At 40.6% G+C, this 25,002-nt stretch overlaps 1 protein-coding gene across 8 annotated transcripts in view; it reads right to left on the bottom strand.

Annotated features, from left to right (window-relative positions):
- Positions 1 to 1,761: 1,761 nt before the first annotated feature.
- LOC140719748 (UPF0500 protein C1orf216 homolog) overlaps positions 1,762 to 25,002 on the bottom strand; it is a 43,978-nt gene continuing 20,737 nt past the window's right edge. For 7 of the 8 annotated variants that reach the window (XM_073034590.1, XM_073034589.1, XM_073034588.1 and 4 more), the window contains one exon: positions 22,065 to 24,962. In XM_073034590.1, the coding sequence (XP_072890691.1) occupies positions 24,140 to 24,943 (804 nt within the window). In that variant the 5' untranslated portion in view covers positions 24,944 to 24,962 and the 3' untranslated portion in view covers positions 22,065 to 24,139. Of the gene's footprint in view, positions 2,607 to 22,064; positions 24,963 to 25,002 lie in introns of those variants that run through there. The other variant, XM_073034592.1, reaches the window with a different exon arrangement.

Raw genomic sequence — 25,002 nt, 5'->3', positions numbered from 1 at the left:
AAATAAATACAAATTGTGGTATTGTTCCCCAGGTGATCCAGAATATGATGAATAATGTTAATTTGAATAAAACCAGACCGCCACGTATTTCTCCCCTTCTGATCATTTTTCTCAAACGGCAGAAGATCTGCAGGTGCTGCAACACACTCAAAATGCTGGAGGAGTTCAGCAGGCCAGGCAGCATCTATGGAAAAGAGTGAACAGTTGATATTTCATCAGGACTGGAAAGGGAGGAGGAAGAAGGTTGGGGGGGGGGGGGGGAGGAGGGGAAGATGCATGAAGTGGCAGGGAATAAGTGAAACTTTGGAGAGGGGGGAGGGGTGAAGTAAAGAGCTGGGAAGTTGATTGGTGAAAGATGTAAGGGACTGGAGAAGAGGGAATCTGACAGAAGGCCATGGAAGAAAGGGAAGGAGGGGAGCACCAGAGGGAGGTGATGGGTAGAAGTGGAGATAAAGTGAGAGAAGGAAACAGGAATGGGGAATGGTGAAGTGGGGGGGGGGGGGCGCAATTACCAGAGGCTTGAAAAATGAATATTCATGCCATCAACTCGGATTCAAGATGGATTATAAGGTGTTGCTCCTCCAACCTGAGTGTGGCCTCATCGTGGCAGCAGAGGAGGCCATGGACTGACAGGATAATTTTTCTATTATCCCATTTTACTATAAAGAGCCAATGAAACAATTCAATGACAGTAAAGGAAAGTATATTGAATCCGGTTGAACTTAAATTATTGGCCTTCTGGTTCACTGTACACTATTCCTCCAGAAAAGTGGAAGTCATTAACTTCCCTGCGCCATAACACTCGATCCTGCCTTTCTAAAACGTGGGTGTTAAAATGAGTCTATCTCATTACAAGAGATTTCTGATCAGCTCCCAATGGACATAAGGGAGATATCTGAGAATGATAGGACTCTCAAAATCATCCGATTTTAAAGAACTGACTACAGCCCGACTTCTGTTCGGTCTGTCCATCTTCCTCAAGGCCAGGATGTGTATTTATGTCTTGGTCATGGGACCATCTTGAAACTAAAGTGATTTCCAAGAAAAAATGATCAGTCATTTCCAATCTGATTTCCATGACTAATTTCCTTTTCCTTAAAACTGGTGCTTATTGGTTTCATGAATCTGCAGAATGTTGACTTTAAATATGAATAAACTAGATCTCAAGACCTGCGTTAACCTAAATCTTTACTTGCCCCCAGCAACTGATGTATAATTACTTTTCCAGGAATTTACGAACTGCTTTCCATGAGTTCCAGCTGTGATTTGGAGTCCCGACTTAAATGACCTCAGAACCTGTTTCTTCACTCCTAATAATAGAGACTTTACCGTCTTAACCTGCACTTCGCCTGCTGACTGAGATCGTCTGTGGTAAATACTCATGAACCACAGCGTCAATATTGCACCTGGAAAATATGCAATAAAAACATTTTATGGAATTGCTTCAATAAGATATTAAATATAAAAAGTTCAAGGATAAATTTATTATTACCGTAAACTCCCCTGAGATTCATTTTCTTGTGGACATCCACAGTAGAACAAAGACGTGAAACACCCTGGTTTCCTTGGCTGCGTAAGTCGAGAGGAGACTCCCTTCGGCCCCGCCAAACTTTAGAGATTGAGGTGTACTGGATCCCACCCCATTTTGTGTGGATGCTGTGTCATTTCCTACCCCATTACAAATTAATGCCACAAAATAAAAGACAGTACACTGCATACGATTAAAGGAATTATATTTATGAATTTTAACTGAAGGGTTAGTAAAGAGTAACAAAAAGAAAAGGGCCCATTCTAATTAAACAGTCAATTGTGCACAAATTGGAGCTCATCTTGATCCTCTCTGTCGCTCATGCGCTCGGTCCTCAGTCAACGTGAAAGCACACACCACCTTCTGAACGTTGCTCACAATCCATCCCGAACAAACGGGTCTCCCACCGGATCGTATGCTATGACCGGTTCTCCTCAGTGTCTTCTCTCTTCATCTTCTCTCAAACAAAAGCCTGACCAACCTTTTCGTCCGTCACCAAGACAAAACCTCCCACTAATTGGATGGCACACATTCCACATCATCTCTTACCTTCAACAATAACCCAAACAGGCTGAAAGCAGAACAGACAGCTCTTACACAGCTGTGCAAAATGAAGTACGTGGAGCATAACAGTAAAAAAATATGAACCAGGGTATTACACATGCAGTAGAATGAATGAAAAAACTACAGATAAAGACTGACAATCAATATGCAAAAGAAAAACTGTACAAATACAAAGAACAAATAAAAATAACAATAAATAAATAATATTGAGAGCATGGCTTATACAATCCTTGAAAGTGAGTCAATAGTTTGTGGAGTCAGTTCAGTGTAGAGTGAAGATATCCACGATGATGTTGAAGGGAAAAGTGGTCTAATCACTTGAGATATCAGTAAATGGCCACACCATGAGCCTCCGGAAGATGCTCCGTAGCTTCTGGTCAAGAAAGATCTCCAACAATGCCTTGCTCCTTCAGTGTCACGGCCACGATCATCATGAGGGAGTTGGAATGGCTACGTGATGAGAAGGGAGGCCATCTCCATCGTCGGTACAGCACTTCATTGGACCTCTGAAGGGCTGAAGAAACATGGGAGACTAAAGATAACTTGGCGCCATGCCATTGGGGCAGAATTGAGGACCCTGAACCACACCTGGGGCACAATAGAGAAGATGGCCAAGGACAGACAGAGATAAAGGACCTTCATTGCAGCCCTAATGCCACCGGTGTATCAGGCAGTAAGTAACTAACTAAAATGGCCAATGCCCATTAAAATGTTAGAGGATGTGGACTTAAGATTGTTTCACACCATTTTCCTGGCAATAAGACAATGATTTGGTTGACGCACAAAAATTATTAGAAGGGAAAAGATGAAGTATAAAAGCAAGCTAGCAAATAATATTAAAGTGGATAGTAAAAGTTTCTTTCAAGTATGTTAAAAATAAAAGAGAAATGAGAATGTATATAGGACCACTAGAAAATGAGGCAGGAGAAATAATAATGGGGGACAAGGAGATGGCTGATGAATTAAATGAGTATTTTGCATCAGTCTTCACTGGGGAGGACACTAGCAGTATGCCTGATGTGGTAGTGTGCGAAGGAAGAGAAGTGGGTGCAGTTACTGTTACAAGAAAGAAGATGCTCAAAAAGCTGAAAGACCTAAAGGTACATAAGTCACTCGGACCCGATGAACTGCGTCCTAGGGTTCTGAAAGAGGTAGCGTTAGAGATTGCGGTGGCATTAGAAATGATCTTTCAGAAATCATTGGACTCTGGCATAGTGCCAGAGGACTGGAAAATCACAAATGTCACTCCACTCTTTAAGAAAGGAGGAAGGCAGCGGAAAGGAAATTACAGATTTCAGTGGTTGGGAAGATGTTAGAATCAATTGTTAAGGGTGAGGTGATGGAGTATTTGGTGACACAGGACAAGATAGTGCAAAGTCAGCATGGTTTCCTTCAGGGAAAATCTTGCCTGATAAACCTGTTGGAATTCTCTGAGGAGATGCAGTGGATGTTGTATATTTGGACTTTCAGAAGGCCTTTGACAAGGTGCCACACATGAGGCTGCTTACCAAGTTAAGAGCCCATGGTATTACAGGAAAGTTACTAACATGGTTAGAGCATTGGCTGATTGGTTGGAGGCAGCGAGTGGGAATAAAATGATCCTTGTCTGGTTGGCTGTCAGTGACTAGCGGTGTTCTGCAGGGGTCAGAGTTGGGACCGCTTCTTTTTATGCTGTATATAAGTGATTTAGATGATGGAATAGATGGTTTTGTTGCCAAATTTGCAGATGATATGAAGATTGGTGGAGGTGCAGATAGTGTTGAGGAAACTGGTAGGATGCAGAAAGACTTAGACAGATTAGGAGAATGGGCAAGAAAGTGGCAAATGAAATACAATGTTGAAAAATGAATGGTCATGCACTTTGGTAGTAGAAATAAATGTGCAGACTATTTTCTAAATGGGGAGAAAGCCCAGGAATCTGAGATGCAGAAGGACTTGGGAGCGCTTGTGCAGAACAGCCTGAAGGTTAACTTGCAGGTTGAGTTGGTGGTGAGGAAGGCAAATTTTAGGCAAGGTTAGTTTTCATTTTAAGAGGTCTACAATACAAGAGCAAGGACATGTTACTGAGGCTTTATAAGGCACTGGTGAGGCCTCACCTTAAGTATTGTGAACAGTTTTGGGCCCCTCATCTTCAAAAAGATGTGCTGGCATTGGAGAGGGTCCAGAGGAGATACACAAGGATGATTCCAGGAATGAAAGGGTTATCATATGAGGAACGTTTGATGGTTCTGGGTCTGTAGTCGCTGGAATTCAGAAGGATGAGGGGGGATCTCACTGAAACCTTTCAAATGTTGAAAGGCCTAGACAGAGTAGATGTGGAAAGGATGTTTCCTCATGGTGGGAGAGTCTCGGACAAGAGGGCACAGCCTCAGGATAGAGGGGCGCCCTTTAAAAATAGAGATGCAGAGAAATTTCTTTAGCCAAAGGGTGGTGAATTTGTGGAATCTGTTGCCACATGCAGCTGTGGAGACCAGGTCGTTAGGTGTACTTATGGCAGAGATTGATAGGTTCTTGATTGGACATGGCATCAATGGTTCCGGGGAGAAGGCCAGGAACTGGAGTTGAGGAGGAGAAAAAAAAAGTATCAGCCATGATTGAATGGCAGAGCAGACTCGATGCGCCAGATGGCCTAATTCTACTCCTATGTTTTATGAAGAATGAGTAATTTTAATGCAATATCTGTTCAACTGCCTTGTTATGTTTCATGGGTAGTGCAGCACTGAAACTGCATCGGAGCATCGGAGTTTAGCATCGGTAGCTGAGCGAAGGGCGCTGAGTAGGCTACGGTCAATTATGGATAACTCTGAACATCCTCTACATAGCACCATCCAGAGACAGAGAAGCAGTTTCAGCGACAGGTTACTATCGATGCAATGCTCCTCAGACAGGATAAAGAGGTCAATACTCCCCAATGCCATTAGGCTTTACAATTCTACCGCCAGGACTTAAGAACTTTTTAAAAGCTATTATTAATGCTTTTTGAGATAGTGATTTAGATGCATATCATATTTTTACTGAGTTAAGTATTGTATGTAATTAGTTTTGCTACAACAAGTGTATGGGACATTGGAAAAAAGTTGAATTTCCCCATGGGGATGAATAAAGTATCTATCTATCTATCTATCTATCTATCTATCTATCTATCTATCTATCTATCTATCTATCTATCTATCTATCTATCTATCTATCTATCTATCTATCTATCTATCTATCTATCTAACTGACATTGTTAGTTTCGGTAGAGGACCTGTGGCAAATTCTTGCTATTGTTAATATGCAATCCAAAAGAGTGTCCTAAATTGCACACAACATTTTCCATGTAGACTGGATGGTAGTGCAAGGACACTTTGAGGGGATCACAAGAGCCTGGAGAATTAGGTGAAGAATAATGCCCACAGGAGATACGTCCTTTATGGTTAGAGGCAACAGAGACCCTCCAGAGCTGCAGCAAGGAATGCCATTGGGAGAAGATGATCAGATAGTACAGAATGAAGGTTTTGGGAGTTACAAGTTGTGATAGCGAGTGTGAATATGCGCGTCTGGAAAGGATGCTATTGTCCCCAGTTTCCATCCTCCTCTCACTTCTTCATACTTAAGGCAGAGTCTTCCTGCTTGCAGTTGCCTTTCTATCTGCCAGTCGTACCACCCATCTGTTCCCCTCACAGCTCCCTTGACATTTTGCACGTCCCATTTACTTTCCCCTTTATGCCGGTTCACCATTGACCTCACCTTCTGTCTGTGAACTCCATCCAGTGCTCTTTTACAATCAGTGTTGCCTTTTATCAGCCTAGCCTTGGGTCTGGAGGCTTGTCTTTGCGCGCGTGTGCGTGTGCGTGTGTGTGTGCGTGCGTTGAAGCAGAGAAAAAAACAGGGATGAAAAGCAGGAGGCAGTGGGCCACCGTAGGAATGAGACACCCAAGAATAATACAAAACACAGAGCAAACAAAATCTCGAAGTGAAAAAAAAACAAATTACAAATCAGGTTAATTTTTTTTTAATTTCACAAACAAGAGAAAATATGCTGATGCTGGAATTCCAAGCAACACACACAAAATGCTGGAGGAACTCAGCAGGCCAGGCAGCATCTGTGGAAAAGAGTAAACAGTCAACGTTTCGGGCCGAAACCCTTCATCAGGATTCCTGATTTAAGGTCTTGATTGAAGTGTTACTAGCCAGAAGTGACCGAAATAAGAGAACCGATTGACATAACAGCAAAATCTGAGATAATTCAAGTTGATGAAAGCTCTTGTGTAAGGGGAAAGCATCAGGCTTCATTGCAGATATTTTTTTAAATATTCTGAGACAACTTCAATTCTTTTTATTTCTCAGCGCTCCAAGTTGGATAAGATGGTTTGACACTTTTTGTCTTGCTTTTGAAAACGGATCTAAGAAATAATATAAATTAATTAAGGAGGTTAAATTGCTGGCCATCCCAGAAGCAGTGTGTGTGCGTGCTGCTCCTTTCTGTGCACATCAGGAGGCAACCTTGCCGTTTCATTTTTGAAATTTTTGCCCGTTTTTTATGAGGCGACTTGCTATCTCAATGCTCTGCCCAGCACGGATGGAAAGCGTGCAAGGCGGCGGCTGGATTCGAACCCAGGACCTCTGGCCTCGAAGCCCGGTGCAGATTCCACTACACCACCGGCCAGCTAATCCTAGAAGGTGAAGCACGTACAGTCAGTGACAGCAGCGATGCTTCCAAGTGCAAAATATCGCAGATGAAGTAATCATCAACACGAGCATTTAAAGAGGGGCTGACTCTCTCAGGTGATAGTGCAGGATGTGTAATTATTTAGATCAGCACGGACCATTATTACTGAGCTTTCATCTTCAAAGATTTGTGGGGCGAAACTCATTTACTTGGGGAGGCGTTTGATTTCTCCTGAGGCCTGGGTACAATAAACTGGTTAATTCAGGCTCAGCGAAACTCAGTGCAACCTGGCAACACACGGGCACCAATATCCAGGGTCGAGGAGCAACAGCTGTGGTATATTATAATATCACAATAACTTCCACATGTCTGCTTCAGCACACCACACCGTTTCTGCTGGTGATAAATATTTGGACAGCACCCCCATGTTAGTGTGTGTGGGTCTGCATTAGTGACATGGATACTTGCTACAAGGCACAAGGTGAGCTTTGAACATGTTGTGCGATTTTTCATTAGCAAGTTTTTGCAATGCATATAAATAGTAATCGGGCTATTAATTTATAGCCAATATTTTTCCCTCAACCATCACCATCTAAGCAGATTACCCTGTCATAATTATATTGCTGTTAGTGGAACCTATCTGAAAGCTAATTGACTGCCACATTTTCTTCTTTTGAAGATCACATTACCGCAAAAATGCTTAATTTGTTGTAAAATGCAATTGGATTTGAAAACTCATGTTGTCCTCCTGAAGTTTTTTTTCTGGATTTCACTTAGATATATCTTATACCTGGTTTCTGAGGCCACAAACTCTTGAGGAAATAATCTTAGTAGAGATGGGGCAGCCCTGTAGCATAGTGGTTAGCACAACGGTTTACAGTACCAGAGACAAGCATAGTGGTTAGCACAACGGTTTACAGTACCAGAGACAAGCATAGTGGTTAGCACAACGGTTTACAGTACCAGAGACAAGCATAGTGGTTAGCACAACGGTTTACAGTACCAGAGACAAGCATAGTGGTTAGCACAACGGTTTACAGTACCAGAGACAAGCATAGTGGTTAGCACAACGGTTTACAGTACCAGAGACAAGCATAGTGGTTAGCACAACGGTTTACAGTACCAGAGACAAGCATAGTGGTTAGCACAACAGTTTACAGTACCAGAGACAAGCATAGTGGTTAGCACAATGGTTTACAGTACCAGAGACAAGCATAGTGGTTAGCACAACGGTTTACAGTACCAGAGACAAGCATAGTGGTTAGCACAACGGTTTACAGTACCAGAGACAAGCATAGTGGTTAGCACAATGGTTTACAGTACTAGAGACAAGCATAGTGGTTAGCACAATGGTTTACAGTACCAGAGACAAGCATAGTGGTTAGCACAACGGTTTACAGTACCAGAGACAAGCATAGTGGTTAGCACAACAGTTTACAGTACCAGAGACAAGCATAGTGGTTAGCACAATGGTTTACAGTACCAGAGACAAGCATAGTGGTTAGCACAACGGTTTACAGTACCAGAGACAAGCATAGTGGTTAGCACAATGGTTTACAGTACCAGAGACAAGGGTTCGATTCCCGCCACTGTCTGTAAGGAGTTGGTATGTTCTTCTTGTGATTGCATGGGTTTCTTCTGGGTGCTCCAGTTTCCTCCCACAGTCCTCGGACCTACTGGATGGTAGGTTTATTGGCCATTGGTTAGGATTAAATCGGGGGATTGCTTGGTGACTCAGTCTGAAGGGCCAGTAGGCCCTATTCTGTTTGGGTCCTCTGTCAATAAATAAATATTTGCCAATCACTACAAGCAGCTTTTTGTTAGGTTGTGATGCTGAGCCTGATGTGTGTCCTTGTCTCATCTATCCTTGATATGCTTACCTTTGCATTTCACCAATTAATTTTTTTATCTTTAAGAAAAGCCTACTGAACTGGTAGTATTATCCACCTATTAACTGGTAGTGAACTCTCCCTCAGAAGTTTTGTGGTCGCAGCATTAAATCCCTCTGGTAATTTTTAACTACCTTGTCTGCTTCATCTTAATGGCCTTTAGCAGTTGACTGAATTTTGACAGCAGTCAGAACTTTGTAGCATAATCAAAGATTTTGTGTAAATTTTATTAACCATGGGCTCATGGAGAATTGATTTTCATTGCGTTTGAATCAAAGTCAAAGTCCTTATTCTTGTTTGTGTAGGCATATGCCTTTCAAACCTTTACAACTGGCTGTACAAAATATATAAAAATCATAAAAAGAAATTCACGTTTTTGAAACTTCTTGTTAGCTCAATGCCCCAAAATACTTCATACAAAAAAAATCACTGTAGACACTATTGCTATGCAGACATGTGAATTAATAACTATTTCTGTGCAAGTTATTTGCAATTTATGGATTATTACCTTTAACATTATTATTAACTCATGTCTTATTATTAAAGATTCGAAGGTCAGCTGTTACAGTATGTAAATATTGTGAGAGGCTTTATATTTATTTCCTGCTAATTTACCCTTCACTCTCAACTTCACTGCTCTAGAAGTTCCAGTAATAATCATATCTTAATAATCACAAACTACATATAAATTACATAATGTGATCTGTCCAATTATTGGCCATGCCATTGTTTGTTTTAACCTTACCTTCTTCACATTTTCAGGACAAATTGGTCCATCTCGTCCTTATTTTATAATCTTTCTGATGGTCCTTGGTACTTACAGCTGCTAAACATTTTCTGCTTCAAATTACATTATCTGGTAACTTCCTGAATAGAGTTTGGACTCCCCAGTGCTAATTGCATTAAAGTGATCCAGAGACATAACATAGTGAGTCATCATTATGTCTTCCAATGGCGTGTTACAATGGCTGATTATCCTTTCCTACCAATTTGCTACAGCAGACGGTCAGTGGAAGAAAGTAGTGATTCACTCTTCATTGACTCCAGAATGTTGAGCTGCACGAAACTAGTGAACTGGGTAAATAAATTTTGAAAGAAAATTATTTCAAACTTCTGAATACAGTGTGCAACCTGACACTCTTGCATGCCAGTAGTTAAAGCACACACTTACAGTACATAATTCAAATGTCTTACTTGATTGCTCAGAACGAGTGGGCAAAACAAAGGCAGATGAAGTTTAATTCATTATGGGTCATCCCATTTTGAACCTAAAAAGACAAATTGGAGTATCTTCAATTGAGTACTGGTACAGTTGAGGAATAAAGAGAACTTGGATTCTATGTAGAGAACTGTGCAAAAGTCTTAGGCACATATATAGAGCAAGGGTGCCTCAGACGTTTGCACGGTACTGAAGTCATTTTACGTATTGCACTGTACTACTGCCACACAAAAAAATGTCATGACATATTGAGCGATGATAAAATTCTGATATGGGTCTCTATTCTGGACTGAAAGTGGGAAGGGGGCAGGGGGAGGGGAATCATGGCTGGGAAAAGGGGAAGGGAGCAGCAAGCACCAGAGAGATATTCTGTATTGATCGATAAACCGATTGTTTGGAATCAAATGACCTTGCCTGGCGTCTCAGGGCTGGGTGTATCTGCACCTGTGCCACCCCCTGCCCCAGGCACTTCTTCTCTGCCACCTGTCCCACACCCCTCCTGTGGCTCTCCCAACAGTTTTTGCTCCTGCCATATTTACAAACTCGCTCTCCACTCCATGTTGGCAAATACAGTACTGTGCAAAATTCCAAGGCAGCCTAGCTATATATATATATATATGCGCCTAAACATTTTGCTCTGTACTGTACTATAGGTAGATCATCTTAAGGTAAAAAGAATAATCAAAAGACTATTAACAGTACAGTGCTCTGAAAACTTCCTCTGAAGATTGAAATTATCAAACACCCCAATGAGACTGATGGTAAAAGTACTGCTGTGAGTGCAAAAGGTGACTTTAGTCGGAAAAGATCAAAAGGTGAAGTTATCTGAAGCATAGGAAGTGTGCAGGAATTTTTAATGCAAACCACTATTGAAATTATAGCCCAGAATCAGCATTTGAATGGACTTTATAGAATTAATAACTTCGTGCTCCCTCAATTATAACCTAAAGGAACGTCACAGAAATGAAATCAGCTTTTACTCCACAATACTGCAAACAATTATTTTCAGGTTTATGTATGTATCCTAACTGAAAGAACAAGTCACCATCCCTACCAAACTTGTAAATCTCTTGTTTTAACCTAAAGGCTTTATTGTACTATACATTCAAATATGGTCTTCTATAACATGGATTCAAATACCAGCACCATCTTCCCTGGATAACTGGGTTGGTCAGTAAATAGTGTCATTACCATCACCGTCCACAGCTTGCAAAATAATCAAAGTGCTGCAGGAATCCGCACTGTCCTGGCTACAGTCTTTTGTAATGAGTGTTGGCTCACAATGAATTCTATTTATAGTGATAATCGGGATTGACCGTCGACGACAATACTGAGCTTGAAATCCAGAAGCAGTGCTCTACGGCTCGCCCACAGAACGAGACTACACAGAATTTTACTTTCCAAGTGACATCAATGCAAAGTCAATAGAAAAACCCTTGGATGCCATTCAGTGACTTGTCACCTGTGTGTCCCCACCCTGAGGTTTCATACAAAGTGCAAGGAATATTTTCAATGCCTCTTGTCTCTTTGTACAACATGTGTAATTTAACTCTTGAATGTTGGCAGTCATTTTGAAAAAGGCCTAGCAACACATGCAAAAAGCTGGATGAACTCATCAGACCAGGCAGCATCTAGGGAAAAAGGTACAGTCGGTGTTTTGGGCCGAAACCCTTTGGCAGGCCTGGAGAAAAATGCTGAGGAGTAGATTTAATGGGAGGGGAGGGGAGGGGAGAGGGAAATGAGTAGATGGGAGGGGAGAGAGAAACACAAGGAGATAGGCGAAACCTGAAGGGGGAGAGATGAAGTAAAGAGCTTGGAAGTTGATTGGTGAAAGAGACAGAAGGCCATGGAAGAAAGAAAATGGGGGAGGAGCACCAGAGGGAGTCGATGGGCGGGCAAGGAGATAAGGTGAGAGAGGGAAAAGGGGATGGGAAATTGTGAAGGGGGAGGGGGTGGGGGGCATTACCAGAAGTTTGAGAAATTGATGTCAGGTTGGAGGCCACCCAAATGGAACATAAGGTGTTGTTCCTTCAACCTAAGTGTGGCCTCATCACAACAGTGGAGGTGGCCAGGGATAGACATATCGAAATGGGAATGGAAAGTGGAATTAAAATGAAAAAGGCCTAAGTTGCTTAATGTTCAAAGTTCAAAATATTTTTATTATCAAAGTATGTATAAATCACACAACCTTGAGATTTGACTGTTTACAGGCAGCCGCAAAATAGGAAACCTAAAAGAAGCCAAATAATAAAAGACCAACAAACGCCCAGTGCTTAGGGAGAGACAAAACACCCGTATCCAGCAAACAATAAAAGCAAGCAACAGCATTCAGAACCAAAGTGAATCCATAGACATGAAGCCTGGAGCAGGCCCAAAGCCTCTGCCTCGGTTCATCACACGGCAGGGCAAATCGTTGCAGAGCTCACAGCCCGGAGCAGCCTCACAGCCTCAGCCACCGTAATGAGTTATAGAATTACATCTTTTTAATAAGTTGCCCATTGCTATCTGAAGTCCTGATCTAAGCACAATCGTGATTCAAGTATAAAACCTCTTGGATAGAAGTTGTCTCAACTGTATTGTTCAGAACCACAGTCTCCTCTCCAATGCCAATTAGTACGGTAGGAAGTACCGCTTCAACAGTCCTTGATCTTCCTCTTTTATATTATGGATTTATGTTTAATGAGTATTCTACAGTCATTCAATCCCTTTTTCTCCCATCTGTCAACGTAGGCACCATTTCTTCCCCCTTTTCATCCCTCTGCTTAACTAAAATGATTGCTTACCTGTCACTTCTTATTTCTCAAAGAGTTCTACACAGAAAGTCAACATTTTTTTCCCTCTAAACAGATGCCAAATGATTTGCTTTGTTCTTCCATGTTCTGCTTTTGATTCAAAAGCAGTTTGTGAGCGGTAAACAAAATCCAGAAACCTTTCTTTACTCGGGCTATGACATGACTGATTCACGAGGGCCATGTTCCAAGAAAGTGATAGTTGTAGTAAGTGGGTAATAAATATTTAATCTTTCTAATGTTTACAATGTTTCCCATTGTGCCAGCAGATGTGCTGTTTGTTTGTCATAAGATGCCTTATGACTTTGTTTTTGTTAAACCTAACCCTTGTATTCAGTCCACCAAGTGCCTGTAACCAGTGCCAATTTTCAATGCTAACCCTTTAATTCCTTATGCTGTAATATATTGCCCATGCCCGGTTAGGAGATGGATTTAGGTTCTCAGAGTTCTCTAATGCTATGGTGGTGTATAATAGAAGATGGTGCACAAAATCCACCTGGGAGGAGGAGGAAGGAGAGGAAGTCAGGGGCACATTGACCTTTCCTCTGGGTAGCCTCCAACCAGATGGCATGAATATCAATTTCTCCTTCCAGTAAAAATAAAATTCCCTCCTTCCCCCTCTCCTTCTATTCCCCACTCAGGCCTTTTTCCACTTCTCACTTGCCTATCACTTCCCCCTGGGCCCCTTCCTCCTTGGTAGCGTCACTGGAAAAGAGTAAACTGTTGATGCTTTGGGCTGAGACCCTTTATCAGGACTGGAAAGACCATAAGATATAGGAACAGAATTAGGCCATTTGGCCCATCAAGTCTGCTCTGCCATTTTATCATGGCTGATCCAATTTTCCTTTCAGCCCCAATCTCCTGCCTTCACCCCGTATCCCTTCATGTCCTGACTGATCAAGAATCTATCAACCTCTGCCTTAAGTATACATAAAGACTTGGCCACAGCTGCCTGTGGCAAAGAATTCCACAGAATCACTACTCTCTGGCTAAAGAAATTCCTTGTCATCCCTGTTCTAAAAGGATGCCCCTCTGGTCTTAGACTCTCCCACCATAGGAAACATCCACTCTATCAAGGCTATTCACCATTCGATAGGTTTCAATGAGATCACCCCTCATTCATTTGAATTCTATTGAATACAGGCCCAAAGCTATCAAACGCTCTTCATATGATATACCATTCAATCCTAGAATAATTTTTGTGAACCTCCTTTGAACCCTCTCCAGTTTCAATACATCCTTTCTAAAGTAAGGGGCCCAAAATTGCTCACAATACTCCAAGTGAGGCCTCACTAGTGCTTTATAAAGTCTCAACATTGTGTTCTTGCTTTTATATTCTAGTCTTGAAATGAATGCTAGCATTGCATTTGCCTTCCTCACCACGGACTCAAACTGCAAATTAACCCTTAGGGAATCTTCCACAAGGACTCCCAAATTCCTATCTGCCTCAGATTTTCGTATTTTCTCTTCATTTAGAAAATATTCAACCCTTTCATTTTTTTTCTACCAAAGTGCATGACCATACACTTCCCAACACTGCTTTCCATCTGCCATTTCTTTGCTCATTCTCCTAATCTGTCTAAATCCTTCTGTAGCCTCTTTACTTCCTCAAAATTTAAATGTGGGGATAGTTATGATAGATGAATCAAGATTTAGTGAAGATATCTGGGTGAGAATTGAAAGCAATAAGGATAAAGGAATAACATTGGGTGTATGTTATAAACCCCCCCTAATGCCGACAATGACTTTAATAAACAACTCTAGCAGAATATTAAAAAAAGCAAGGTGAGGGTGATGTTATAGTTATTGGAGACATTAATTTCACAAATATTGAGTGGGAGAACCCAGTGACTAATGGATTACAGGAAAGTGAATTCATTGAATTATTGAATGATTGTTTTTTGACTCAGCATGTTGATGCGCCAACAAGAGGGGAGGCCTGTCTAGATTTGATATTCTGCAGCAGTCAGGATAGAATTTTGAGTACAGAAGCTGTTGCGCCTTTAGGAACAAGTGATCATAACATTGTTAATCTGGAAATTCTCTGGGAGAGCATATCAATAAAAACCAGAGCCATTAAATTGAATTCCAGCAAGGCAAAGTTTCTTGCAGATGTGGCAAAGACTTCAGAAGGTGAATCGGAAGAAACTGCTTGATGTCGAGTCAGTTGAGGAACAATGGGGTTGATTTAGAGAGGTAATACATGCAGTGCAGGAAGTGTTCCTACCCAAGGCCATGAGAAGCAATGAAAACAATAGATCAGCTGCATGGATGAATAAAGCTTAAAATAAAAAAAAATATTGAAGAAAAGACAGCTATATAATACAGGAATAAAGAAAAACTAGTAATTATGTTAACAGTAGGGCATATGAAAATATGAGATCTATAGTCAAGAGGGAAATTCAGATTGCCAAAAGGCAGGTTGAGAAGGATATTGCTGATAATGATAAGATTGACCCTATGAGATTTTTTCAATACTTTAGTAGTAAAAGAAAAGTCAAGGAGGAAGTTAAGTGTATTAGGAATAATAGTGGGATGTTAAATTATGTAGAGAAGAACATAATGGATACTCTTAGATCATAATTTGCTAAAGTATTCACCTGCAAAAGTGTGAGCAATATGCCAGTAAGTATAGAGAAAAATAAGGTTATTTCAAGTGACTTAGAGATCTTAGAATGTGTGGTCCTCCTTCATTGAAAAGGCTGAAACTTAATCATCTCCAGGGCCAGACAACATACATCCAATGGTACTTAAAAAGGTCTGTGATTTTGCTGATGATACTAAGCTGGGTGGCAGTGTGACATGTGATGAGGATGTTAGGAGAATTCAGGGTGACTTGGATAGGCTGGGTGAGTGGGCAGATACTTGGCAGATGACGTTTAATGTGAATAAGTGTGAGGTTATCCACTTTGGGAGTAAGAACAGGAAGGCAGATTATTATCTGAACGGTGTAGAGTTAGGTAAGGGAGAAATACAAAGAGATCTAGGAGTCCTTGTTCATCAGTCACTGAAGGTGAATGAGCAAGTGCAGCAGGCAGTGAAGAAGGCTAATGGAATGTTGGCCTTTATTACAAAGGGAATTGAGTGCAAGAGCAAGGAAATCCTCTTGCATTTGTACAGGGCCCTGGTGAGACTACACCTGGAGTATTGTGTACAGTTTTGGTCTCCAGGGTTAAGGAAGGACATCCTAGAGGAAGTGCAGCATAGATTCACGAGGTTAATTCCTGGGATGTCTGGACTGTCTTACGCAGAGAGGTTAGAGAGACTGGGCTTGTACATGCTGGAACTAAGGAGATTGAGAGGGGATCTGATTGAAACATATAAGATTATTAAGGGATTGGACAAGATAGAGGCAGGAAATATGTTCCAGTTGCTGGGAGAGTCCAGTACCAGAGGGCATGGTTTGAGAATAAGGGGTAGGTCATTTAGGACAGAGTTAAGGAAAAACTTCTTCTCCCAGAGAGTTGTGGGGGTCTGGAATGCACTGCCTCGGAAGGTAGTGGAGGCCAATTCTCTGGATGCTTTCAAGAAGGAGCTAGATAGGTATCTTATGGATAGGGAAATCAAGGGATATGGGGACAAGGCAGGAGCCAGGTATTGATAGTAGATGATCAGCCATGATCTCAAAATGGCGGTGCAGGCTCGAAAGGCCGAATGGTCTACTTCTGCACCTATTGTCTATTACATATACATACCCCTAACATTTATTTTTCAAAAGTCGGTGAAAACTGGTGAAATTCCTAAACACTGGAAATGGGCTAATGTTGACCCAGTATATAAGAAGGGTGATCGCACTGACCCTGGTAACTGTAGACCAGTAAGCTAATGTGTATCATAGGCAAGATATTGGAAACTTTAATAAGGAATGAATTGGAAAAGAAGCTGATAAGAATAGGCACATTAGCAGAAAGTCAGCATGGGTTCAGAAAGGGGAAATCATGTTTTACTATATGCCGGAGTTCTATGAAGAGGCAACTAAAATTTATGATAACAGCACAGCAGTTGATATAATTTACTTGGACTTTCAGAAGACTTTTGACAAGGAACCCCATTAGAGGTTAATAATCAAACTACAGGAGGTAGGGATTTGGGGTACGGTGTGCGAATGGGTGCAGAATTGACTCAAAAACAGAAAGCAATGAGTTACAGAGAGAGGATCATTTTCACACCTAGAAGATGTTAAATGTGGAGAACTGCAAGGATTGGTTTTGGGACCACTGCTGTTTTTAATTTACATTAATGATTTGGATAAGCACATAACAAATAAACTAGTAAAGTTTGCCAATGACACAAAATTAGGGGGACGGGCTGATAACATTCAGGCAGCAGAATCAATAGAGCTAGATCTAAACAAAGTCCAGATGTGGGCAGATATATGGCAGATGGAATTTAATGTAAATAAATGTAAAATGTTACATATAGGAAGTAGAAATATTAGATATGTATACAACACGGGAGGGGGGGTCTTGACGTAGAAAGTGCACTGTATGAGAAGGATTTGGTGTCCTGATAGACTCATCACTATCAACATCTAGACAATACACAGAAGCAATTAGGAAGGCTATTAGAATGTTGAGCTATATAATGCGCTCAGTGGAGTTCAAGTCTAGAGATGCTCTCCTTAAGCTGTATAATACGCTTGTGAGGCCACACTTTGAGTACGGTGCACAATTATTGTGTGAAGGCACTGGAGAGAGTCCAGAGAAGGGTGACTAGACTCATTCCAGTACTGCAGGGTATGAGCTAAGAAGAAAGATTGAAAGAATTAAATCATTTTAATCTAAGTAGACATAAAATGAGAGGAGACACGACAGAAGTGTTCAAAATCATTAAGGGTATAAGTAACACACACAAAATGCTGGTGGAATGCAGCAGGCTAGGCAGCATCTATAGGGAGAAGCACTGTCGACATTTTGGGCTGAGACCCTTCGTCAGGAAGGGTATAAGTAAGGTGGATGGCAGCTTCTACTTCAAAATTAATCCATAAACAAGGACACGGGGCCATAGGCGGAGATTAGCTAAGGCAAGATTTCAGACTAACATCAGGAAGCATTTCTTTACACAGCGAGTTGTGGACACATGGAGCAAACTACCTAGTTGTGTAGTTGAGAGTAGTACCTTAGAGAGTTTCAAATCTAAACTCGATTGTTGTTTCAACACAGTATGTGAATAGGAATTTGGCAAACTTTGTTGGGCCGGATGGTCTGTTCTTGTCAAAAACTTTCTAATGTTTTAATGTTCTAATGAACCTCTTGACCATGTCTGCAAGCTTTTACTCACTGAGTTGCTGCCACATGATTGGCTGATTATATATTTGCATTCATGAACTGTTGTACAGGTGTACTTAATAAAGAGGCAATTGAATGATGTAACTAACAGTAGGAATGTAGCTAAATAATAAACAGCAAATAACGTGAAGATGCCTTGGTGTAGCAGTCTAAAGAAGTTTGTCTGTAAAGGAGCAAGGTTAAATATATACATTGATAAATCTGATTCAGGATTTTGATAATTTGCCAAAATGTTAAAAATTCCTACGCCTCCCACCCCACAAAAGCTGCATGACCTGCAGAGTTCCATCAGGAGATTCTTTGCTGCTCCAAGTTTCAGCATCTGCAGCCTCTTGTGTCTTCACTGATATATACACAGTGGAATCTGGTTAATCGGGACCAGTACATTTTGGCCCAATTAAGTGGCTGCTCCAATTAGCTAAAGTTGCATGGAAATACTTAAAAGGTATAGAAAAGACAAACTATGTACAATTTATGTATTTACATGAAATACATAACAAATTAGAACACTTACCAATATCTCTACAGTGCTATAAAACACTGTATTAGTTTCCAGTAGTTATCAATGATGGAATTCATCTACCGTGTTCTTTTGATTGACTGTAAATGAATAAAATCAGCGCAGACACCGAGTGCAGGAAAGGTACTGTCTTCATAAGATGCTATCGATGATTGCATCCTCTAAGTCTTCATTTTCATTGTAACATTAAAGAAGATCGTCAATACCTTCAAATTCCTCCTAATTCCTAACTTGTTGAAATAGTGAGATTGTTTCATTTTCACTCCTGACCGTTTCGGGCATCTCCAAACCTGAATGCTTGAAACCACGGCGAGCAAAACAGTTCTGAATTGTCTCATTGTTTATTTTCACCAACGATCAGTGACACAAATCACTGCTTTTTGAAATGCTATTTAAAAACTGACAGCTGTAAGCACAGTGTAATGCCTAAAAGCCATGCAAGCGCACGCAGCTGATGCTGGTTAGAAACTGTTCAGCAACAGTCTCCTGCCACAATTAAGTGGCATAGTGCCCCAGATAAACAGAGGCTCTGTAAGAGTTGTCCCAAATAAGTGATTAAGCATTGGCCCCATTAACTGCAATCCACCGTATACAGCAAACTGTGTTAGATTAGTTCATATTTGCTCCATAAGCAGGATAAATAATTGCCTATTCTAGATCCAGCCTGTAGAAATCCATTTCCTTAATGTTTTTTTCAATTATTATTCTGATGGCATGTTTTTGTCTTAAGCATAATTAATTAAAAATAATAATTCATCATTACCTGTGTTTTCAGTAAGTGCTACACTTAGCATAATGTGCCACTGGCTCCCCTAACCAAAAATAAGTATTAAAATTGTGAACATTTACCTTTAAGAAAGTCGAGGGAATTGCTCTGTCGGTAATTGCAATAAAATATAATCTGTACAAATCACAGAGGTAATTTCTTGTGGAAGTGGCACCCACTGTAGTTCAACTGTTGGGGATCATGGAAAGTGGATTCCAAACTTAGGCTACGTCCACACTACACCGGATAAATCCATAACCTAAGCTTTTTCTCTTCATTTTTACCCTCCGTCTACACTAAAACACCGTTTTCATCCCCCGAAACTGGAGCTTTTCAAAAACGCTGTCCAGGGTGTGTAATTTTGAAAACGCTGCTTGGGCAGATCAGTGTGGACGGGGAAATACAGAGAAATCCGAAAACGCTGTCAGACGGCAGTGTGCCATTTCATTGTTTTCCTGAACGCAACCCCCCACACAATCTAACAATTTCAGAACAGACGGCAACAAGATTGAAGCCAGAAGAGTTAGAAATGTACTCACCAAATACTTTGACTCATAACTTACTGAATAAATATGTATACTCACTTTGCCCTGTTTTCTGTCTTTGCTTGTATGAAGGTGGTTTACCTATTTATGCAAGTACTTCTCTGACAATAGATGTGTAACAGCTTAATGTAACATTGTATGGAAATACAAGATAATACTGATGCAGACATGTTTTATACATTTAACAAGGTGCTTTATTAATGTAACAGAGTTAGTCAGTTTTTCAATGTTCATTGTCAGCCGGTTCATAATGTCAGTGAACTCCCTGTTGGTTCCAGTATTTGTTTTTTTTAACTTTTAAGTCCTCCTGCGCGAGAGCCAACAGCTGCCCATCGTTTAAGTTTTTCTAGTCTGTGACTGAACAAGCACACACCGTCTTTCACAGCGAGATTCGACACCAAACATGTCACTTGTTTTCGGTAGATGTGTCCTGCGCATGCCCAGGAGGAGGAGATTCGCTGAAATATCCGTTTCAATGTGGACAGAGATATTTTTAAAAACACCTAGTGTGGACACCTATCGTTTTTACGCGAAACCGGCGTTTTCAAAATTATCTGCTCTAGTGTGGATGTAGCCTTAAAGTGGTTCTTTTCAAGACCGCAGATTACAGCAGGTTTCAATGAGGTTGTTGTCACGTGAACAAAGTCACTGGAGGGAAGTTCCTGGTAGATATGAAGTAGTCTCTTTATTCAACAAAATGAGGGCCAACAGACATCACACTGAGACCATTTCAGAGGAAGAGGCCTGTTTGACCCAACACTACACGACATTTTGTATGCTAAAGATCACAGGACAATTCCATATTTACAATGCTTCCTTTGAATTACGCACAACTTTCACACCTCCCTCTTTGCACCCACACACAGACACCCAAATGAATTTAAACCAGCGTTGTCTGATCTTCCAATTAACTGCTGTTCACGGCTCTTAGGAACTTTATATTTAATATGCATTTTATATTTAATCTATAGTCCATATTCAGACCTAAAGATTGGTGGCTGAAGTTAGTTGTTGAAGCTATTTGCTATATGTGCTAGCCCCATAAAACGCCCTGACAAGGTAAGGGATTATACTGAGGAGAACTCATCTTCAGTCTGAAAGGCCACATCCCTTCCCCTTGTAATTATCAACAAAGTTTGAGTGAATGCTATATCAAAGATGCAGCAGATACTGTACCTCTGCCTTGCAAGTGCTGAGAGACTAGGTGATGATGTGTGAAATACACAGATCATTAAAACAGAGCCAGGTAGATGCAGGCAGCACACACTGATGACTCAGAGGGAACCATTTAATTCATGTCTCTTTGCCACATGCTGCAGGGACTGGACCTGTTTATATTAAGTTGAAAAAGGTCATAAGTTGCACATTATTCCTCCAACTTCCGCCAGGGAGGCCGAGATGAGCATTTCACATGTCAGTGTTGTCATTACATGCATGAATGATGCCAGGGAATCATCAGCTGTGTTAAGGTGAATTATGCCTGGAAGTGCTCAGTCCAATTTCACAGGAAGTGGTTGATTTTGCATTGAAACGCATTAGAAAGCCACTTTTCTTATTAAGCAAGATTTGTGGAGTAAAAGGGGGATGAGGCAAATGGACTGGGGTTCTTCTATTATTCTGATCCACTCCAGGAGGCGGTGGCAGAAAGGCGATATGGAATAGGGAATATTTAATGATAATATAAGGAATATCATTAACAATTAACGTGCTTTAAGTGCACCTCTTTCCCCTTTGGTGATCAAATGTAAACTTTTCTGCATGTGCCTGAACTTTTTTTTAAAGTGCAAATTAGTTTCAAACAGTTCAAAGTATTTTTTTCAGCATCTGCAGAATCTCTTGTGTTTAAGTATATTTCCCAACTCTTTAACACAGTCGACGTGTACTTTCACTGCAATTGCTTAGAATTTCTCACGCTAAATGTTTGCTAAATAACTGTGATATTCGGACCATATGGACATCACATCTCATCTACATGTATCGCAGTATCAGTTCACAGTATCAAAGATTCAAAGTACATTTATTATCAAAGAATGTGTAGATGATACAACTTCGAGATTTACTTGCTTGTAGGTAGCCACAGAGCAAGAGAACCGAAAGAATGCAATTAAAGAAAAAAAAAGACCAACACTTAAAAGGGGGGGATAAAACCCCACAAATCATGCATCAAATTGAAGCAAACCAAAAGCATTCTGAACCAAATTGGGTCCTTAGGTCCAAACCTCGGAGCAGACTGAAAACCTTGCTTATCAGTTCTTCATATTAGTGGACCATTTCTACAGTTATTAAACAAAATGTAAAGGACTCATTAACAAATCACTGATTTATTTAGTAATAAGACAAACTTTGACTAAAACTTTATACTTGAAGGTGTTTAGTATTATAGACATGATAACACCGATATAGTTCTATAAATAGTCTTTAATATATAATAGTTCACTTGATGTAGGCATGATAGCACAGATATAGTTCTATAAATAGTCATTAATATATAATAGTTCATTTTATATTAATTAATAATTGCACATCATTAATTCCTATTAACCACACACACATCATAGTGATGGTAGTCATTCAGAAAAAAAATTGCAGCTATATTTGGGCAAACATTATTAAGATAGGTCAGATGACAAACATAACCATAATACATATGGAATAATTGTTTCTTCTGCCCAGTTGCTTACATTACACATGATATTAGCTATTTTTACAAGAAGATAATCATGCCCACGTGAATATCTCAATGCTTTAAACAAACCAGAAAGAAAAAGCCAGTAGTTACAGATTTTCAGAAAACCCCTACCATCAAATAACATTCAATCCAATCCATGAGAGGGTTCCCTCAAATTTCAGACACGTATTATCCAAACAATAAGATCAGTCAATTCCAGAACAGCTTCAGAACCAGGTATGCTTATAAAAGGTCCGTCCCTCAGAATATTGTTCAGCTCACAATGCCTTGCTGCCTTTATTGACAATGCAATTTCTGACTTAAGAGCACATCTTATGAATCTTATCCATCTATAAATGATCTCCATGAGCAAATGGATACAATATAGTTATTCTACATGCTAGCTTTAAATACAAACTTTACACTTTTATTAAAAGTTGATTATCTGTTACAGGTAAAGCATATGTTTTTTAGATCCAATATCTACGGTAATATAATTAATGTTTGTGATGAAGCTTGTAACTATTGATCCATGAGTTCCAAACTAAAAGGACTTTAATTTCAATTCATATCATATTAAAATATGAATAGAAGAGATTTTCACAAATTAGCACATTTCTTTAGTTCCATTTGATCTTTATGTGTAAAACTGAACCAAGTACAGACTAACTCGGTTTTGCAACCTGGGGGTCCACAGACTCCTCAGTTAATAGTAGGAATCAATTGCATAAAAAAGATTGGGGACTTCTGGCCTAACTAATGAGAAGTGTCAGTATATTTCAAGCACACAAAGATTTTAAGCATACAAAAACATCTGAGTCAGCAGAAGTTAAATCCAACCAAAAACTCCTGATGATAAAGCAAACAAAAGTGGGCATAATGTCAGGATCTGCAAATTTACTGCATGTGTACCAAGGAAAATCCTCAGCTCCTTTCATAATTCCCTTTTTTTTAAATCAAAAGTCAGCTTCAACTTCGAGGGAGAAGGGGAATAAACCTGAAGCAACATCAATTGCTCTAATTTGTTGACTGAGTAACAAGAGGATCATTAAAAAAAAGTTACATTTTAAAAGGACAGCAATGTGTGGAGTTGGTTTAAAAACAAGGTGATAAAGAAACAAAAAATATATAGCACAGGAACATATCAGCTGCAAAATGCAACAGGGCAAGATCCTACTATAACCTTTTTGACTGGAAAAAGCTTTTCCAGATTATACAGGGATGCGACAGTAATTTTCTTTTTACAAAATAAAAACAGATCTCAGCAGAGATTAAGCGATTACCAGATCCAACAATTTGACTGACGCTGCGATACGTCCTAGGAAGTGCATCATCATCAGTGATGTAACAACCTGGGGTCATTGGGTGTATTGGGTCTTTCAATATGGGACACACTTGCCCAGGTGAACCAGCCAGGGTTGAAAATGGTCTCCCTACTCAATCTCCATTTTTCAGCAGTTTACCTTCTCATGCATCTCAGAAAGCAGCCTTAAAAATAAGGGGGGACTATCACTTCAAGAAGCAGCAAGATAGTGGGAAGCAAGCTCTCTCATCCAGTCAAACAGTGATACATTAACGTAGCTCACACGTCCTGACTTCTGTCACCGAGTTTCTAAGATGAATAATTGAGTTTTACTAAAACTGACTGCAGGAGAGAAGGCGATCACTGCGGTTTGCCAGACGCCGAACAACATGCATTGGTCATCGTCATGCTAGATGACTCCTTGTTTGATGAGCTTGAGCAGCTCTTTGCGGTTGCTCAGGATGGTGTCGTAGCTCTCCTGCAGCCGGTTTTGATGGTCCACGACTTTCTGCTGGAGGCTACGGATCCATCGCAGCAAGGCCAAGCGGCGGTACATGATCACTTGGGTCTGATGCTTCTCCTTCTCCTGCTCTTTGAACCTTTGCTTCTCTTGAAGACTCTGGACTGCTTCAAATATTGAAGGCAAGAAAGAATCTGCAGCAGGTGGAGTCCCAGGAATGCTTTCAACCTCAGCTTGTTGCCAAGGATCGAGTTTATCCCTCTTGACAGTTTCACCTGTCTCCCAGATGTTTCCTTCGACACTATCTGGACTTTCGATACTCAAGCAACTGCTGGAGTAACCATTGTCATCTGAAGGGGAGACAGTAGGCTCTTCACAATCCACAACCTTGGTAAGTTTGCTGGGGTGGCCCACTTCAGCTCCCTCCGGTGGAATTCGGACACATTCCCCTGAAGGTGGCCTGGTGCTCCCTGACTCCAAACTCAAGGAAAAAGGACTGTCCTTCTCTTTCTTTATTTGCAATTCCGGTTCATTTTTCAGTTGAGGACTATTTCTCAATGTGGTCCCTTTGGACGGAAGCTTGCCAAAGATCTCATTCTTGCTGGATTGCTCTAACACAAAGTTAGAATTCTTGCCCTGTTTGACATCTGTCATACCAATGGCTTCACTCCTGATTTCTAGTTCATGCGTTCCATGGCAAAGTTGAGAACTTGAAGAAACTTCAGGGGCTCCCAGTGCCTCAATAGCAAACATACTGATTTACTTTAAAAAGCTGAAAGAGAGAGCATTTTGGACACATATGGAGAATTATG

Source organism: Hemitrygon akajei, chromosome 32 (assembly GCF_048418815.1).
Source record: "Hemitrygon akajei chromosome 32, sHemAka1.3, whole genome shotgun sequence".
Classification (NCBI taxonomy): domain Eukaryota; kingdom Metazoa; phylum Chordata; class Chondrichthyes; order Myliobatiformes; family Dasyatidae; genus Hemitrygon; species Hemitrygon akajei.
Note: the sequence above shows the minus strand (reverse complement) of the source record. Positions and strands in the feature narration are given on the sequence as shown.